The 4,276-nt window shown below is 38.0% G+C and overlaps 1 protein-coding gene across 1 annotated transcript; it reads left to right on the top strand.

The window, feature by feature from the left end:
• The first annotated feature begins 3,070 nt into the window (after positions 1-3,070).
• On the top strand, positions 3,071-4,011 carry LOC137772224 (olfactory receptor 10T2-like). Its single transcript, XM_068556097.1, is given in 2 exon segments — positions 3,071-3,299; positions 3,302-4,011. Coding segments are annotated over 2 exon segments (939 nt in total).
• The last annotated feature ends 265 nt before the right edge of the window (positions 4,012-4,276 follow it).

Here is a 4,276-nt window from a genome sequence, read left to right as displayed (position 1 = left end):
GCTTCCTGGGGGAAGATGGCACTCCATTTACTCACTGAACTCTCATGACACAAACCTTTATATTTCCCATATTTTGCTGCAGGTAGGATACGAAATGGTAAAATAGCCCTCTGCTCTGACTAGTATAGAAGTCAGATATGTTAAGATGTCATCGTAATACAATCAGACGTGAACACAGAACTCATTAACTCAATCAGAGTGATTGGAGATGATTTTTTAGGAAGGTGACTTTTTTTTGTAGAATTCCATTTTAATAAAATTCAAAAGCAATCAAGATGAAACTGTATTTTTTCTGTAACACATATATGTGTAATGAAATTATTTTATTGAATGAAAGATTCTTTAAATTCTATAGTGCTTTTCAGTTTTAAAAGTTTCACACACGTGATTTCGTATAATCCCATAATAAGCCTTTTTCCCCCCTTACCCCTTTATTGCCCCGCCTCCCTTCCCTCTCTGCACTGGTAACCACTAGTTTGTTCTCTATATCTGTAAGGCAGCTTCTTTTTTGTTTTATTCACTACTTTGTTGTATTTTCAGATTCCACATATAAGTAATATCATACAGTATTTGTCTTTCTCTGTCTGACTTATTTCAGTTAACGTAACATTCTCAAAATCCATTCATGTTGCTGCAAATGGCAAAATTTCATTCTTTTTTGTGGATGAGTAGTATTCCATTTGTGTGTGTGTGTGTGTGTGTGTGTTTATATATATATGGTGTGTATACATGTGTGTTTCCATTCATCTGTTGATGGATACTTAGCTTTCTTCCATACCTTGGGAATAGTAAATAACGCTGTGAACACTGGAGTGCATGTGTCTTTTTGAATTAACGTTTTTGGGGTTTTTTGGCTTTTATACCCAGGAGTGGAATCGTTGGGTCATATGACTGTTCTATTTTTAGTTTTTTGAGAAACCGCTATACTGTTTTCCCCAGTGGTTGCACCAATTTACATTTAGGGAGGTGACATTTAAACTGGGTTTGAAACAAAGACTGTGGTTTAAGAAGCAGGGGGGAAGAACACTGCAAATAGAGAAACAATGTGTGCACAGTAGGAGAGCCACCAAGGGGCATTTCATGCTTGGGAGATGATGGGATGCTTTCCATGTAGAGGAGGTTGGTGGCAGAAGATGAGATGGACAGGTAAACCTTGAATGCCATGCTAGGGCACTTGCACTTGCAGGGACACTTCAACTTTACTAGTTAAGAAGGTCTTCTCCCAAGTGACTCTGCCTGGGTATAAATACCACCTCCTCTTTTAACAAACTTTATCACCTTCACAAATTAAGTAACTCCCTAAGCCATAGTTTCCTTATTTCAAACATGAAGACAATACTACTATTTATCCCGTAAGGTATTTAAGAGAATAAATGAGAGAGATGTTCTGATTACATTGGCTATCTTGATATTCTTTAAATATGTCAAGCTCATTCCCACCATGGGGTCTTTGCAGTAGTGTTTCCTGCGAGTGTCATGTTTTACCCCTAGATCTTATATGGTGCATGCTTATCAATTCTAGTCGCAAAGTAAGTATCAGTTCCATAGAAAAGGCTTTCCTGACTCTACAATTGGAAGTAACCACCTAGTCCCACACTCTCATATCACTTTCCTTTAATTCTCTTCATGGCATTTTTCTCAGTCTGAGATAGGAGAGGTTATATGTGTCTTATCACATGTTATATTTCCCATCAGAGAATTGACTAATACATCATAGACATTAACTAAATATTTTTGGAATTAATTCATTGACTTTGCATAGTCGATTAAGGAACCTGTACCTTGGTTTCAATTTTTGTAGCATCAGGATTGAAATACCTACCACACAGAATTGCTGGGAGAAACCTAGTGAGAAAATTCTATCAAACACACAGCATATTGTCCAGTATATTTCAGATTTTGAATAAATACTGGTTACCTGCATCACTGCCTTGTAAGTTTTTTCCAGTATTTCAGTACATAAAGAACACACAAACTTTCCAGATAAAGGTATATTTTCTCTTTTCTTCAAGCTTTGTGGATCCTACAAAATACTTTCCAGTGTTGTCTCTACCAGTCTTTCCCCAACCTACAACTCCACACCAATGTCTTCTCACTGTTTTCCTTTCATTCCCTAACAATAGTGCCTGAAACCAAGCTCTGTATTGTTTGGAAACTCTGTGTGTTACTTTCATGCTGTCATCCCAAACACAGAGTGGATATTTTAACAATGGATGGAAACCACCTGAGGAAGTTGAGTTCTTGAAAGAGCTGTGCTGCAAAGAAATCCTGTCCACCAGTATATCAGCTAGATTTACCCTGGAAGTTTTCCTGAAAGCTCAAGAATTGATCAGAACATCATGAACCAAATGAGCCATCCAGGATGAGAATAGTCTCTCCATAACCATTTTTTTTCCAAGGTCTGCCTGAATGACAGACAATTATTGAAAAACTCCACGTCAACTCATTGTTATGTACAGAAAATAGTACAAATTTCAAAATGGTAAATTCACTTATTAAGTCATTGGCATAATTGTCAGCCAAGCAGCCACTGCCTTCTGGAAAGCACCTCTGAGGATAGAATTATTTTCCAAGAATGTTTGGAAGCCATTTGAAAAATTTTCTTTACTTCTCCTTAAGTTAGTATTGATTCAGTCAACATTGTTAAGTACTTATGTATGCCAGGCTGTGATTAGACCACACATAAACATTGTATACCCTTTACTCCTCATACTCCTGTAGGTGAGAAAATGAACTTATTTCTTCATATTTCCCTCATTCATTCAGGTTCTGACTGTAGAAGATAGAAAGGGGTGATAAATTAGGGGGTTCCCAGAATATATTTGGGACTACTCTATGGCATTTACATACACTCTCCTATGAGAATCTTTTTCTTCATCACTCTGAGTCCTGACCTGGAATTCAGCCAGGTACATTTAACTTCCATTTCTCAGGCTTTCTCATTAAGAGTTGTCTGTCAATGTCCTTGATTAAAGGCCAGGTGACGTCAGTGCTTTCTACAATCTTATCAGAGTCTTGACCCCAAGAACCTCTGCACCTTTGGAGGAGAGTTGTTTTGTGCACCAGGAGGATGGACAATCATACCACAGTGAGCACATTCCTTCTGTGGGGATTTTCCAGTTTTCCAGACCTGCAAGATCTCTCCTTCGTGATGATTTTCTTCTCTCATGTGACCATCCTAGTTGCAAATGTGTCCATAATGGTGGCCATCAAGCTCAATCACAATCTTCACACCCCCATGTACTTTTTCCTCTGTGGTTTGTCATTTTCAGAAACCTGTACCACTATGGTAATCATCCCCCCATGCTAGTGGACTTGCTATCAGAAAGCAAGACCATTTCTCTTCCTGAGTGTGCCACACAGATGTTTTTCTTCTTTGGCTTGGGAGCTAACAACTGCTTACTCTTGGCTGCCATGTCCTATGACCATTACACTGCTATTCACAACCCGCTGCACTACACCATCTTGATGACCCAAAAGATCTGCTTTCAGCTCATGACAGCTTCTTGTGTTACTGGAATTGTGGTGTCACTGTGCATTGTCCTTGTAGTATTCAACTTGTCTTTCTGTGACTCCAGCACCATCAAGCACTTTTTTTGTGACATTACATCTGTAGTCTCCCTTGCCTGTGATTACACCTTTTTTCAGAAAATGGTTCTTCTTGCCTTCACTGCCTTTGTTTTGGTGGGGATCTTTATTTTCATTATGATTTCCTGTGTCTTCACTGGGTCCATAGTTATGAGGATGCCATCTGCCCAGGGGAGGTATAAGGCCTTCTCAACTTGCTCCTTCCACTTCACTGTGGTGTGCATACACTATGGATTTGCTGGCTTTGTCTATCTGAGACCCAAGGACAGTGACTCATTCCGTGAAGATATGCTGATGGCTGTGACATATACAGTACTGACACCTCTGCTTAATCCCATTGTTTATAGTCTAAGAAGCAAAGAAATAAAAATATCCCTAAAGAAAGTACTAGGCAATATATGTAGGTTTTCCCCTAGATGGTAAATAAAAGAGCTCTGAACACTTTTTAAAATTTTTACAGAGCATTGATAAATTAAAGTGGAGAAAGTGGAGTACTTCCAATAAAAATCATCACTTTGTATACAAAGCAATTAAAGTGTGTTCTAACTGCCTGATATGCTCTGGTCTCACTTCTTTCTTACTATGAAACCAGATGTAACTTTAAAATATTTTAAAATGAAATAAAATATTCTAAAATGTTATTATATATATATATGTACATATACATATATACACATATATGCATACA

Source organism: Eschrichtius robustus, chromosome 11, assembly GCF_028021215.1.
Source record: "Eschrichtius robustus isolate mEscRob2 chromosome 11, mEscRob2.pri, whole genome shotgun sequence".
Taxonomy (NCBI): Eukaryota; Metazoa; Chordata; class Mammalia; order Artiodactyla; family Eschrichtiidae; genus Eschrichtius; species Eschrichtius robustus.
Note: the sequence above shows the minus strand (reverse complement) of the source record. Positions and strands in the feature narration are given on the sequence as shown.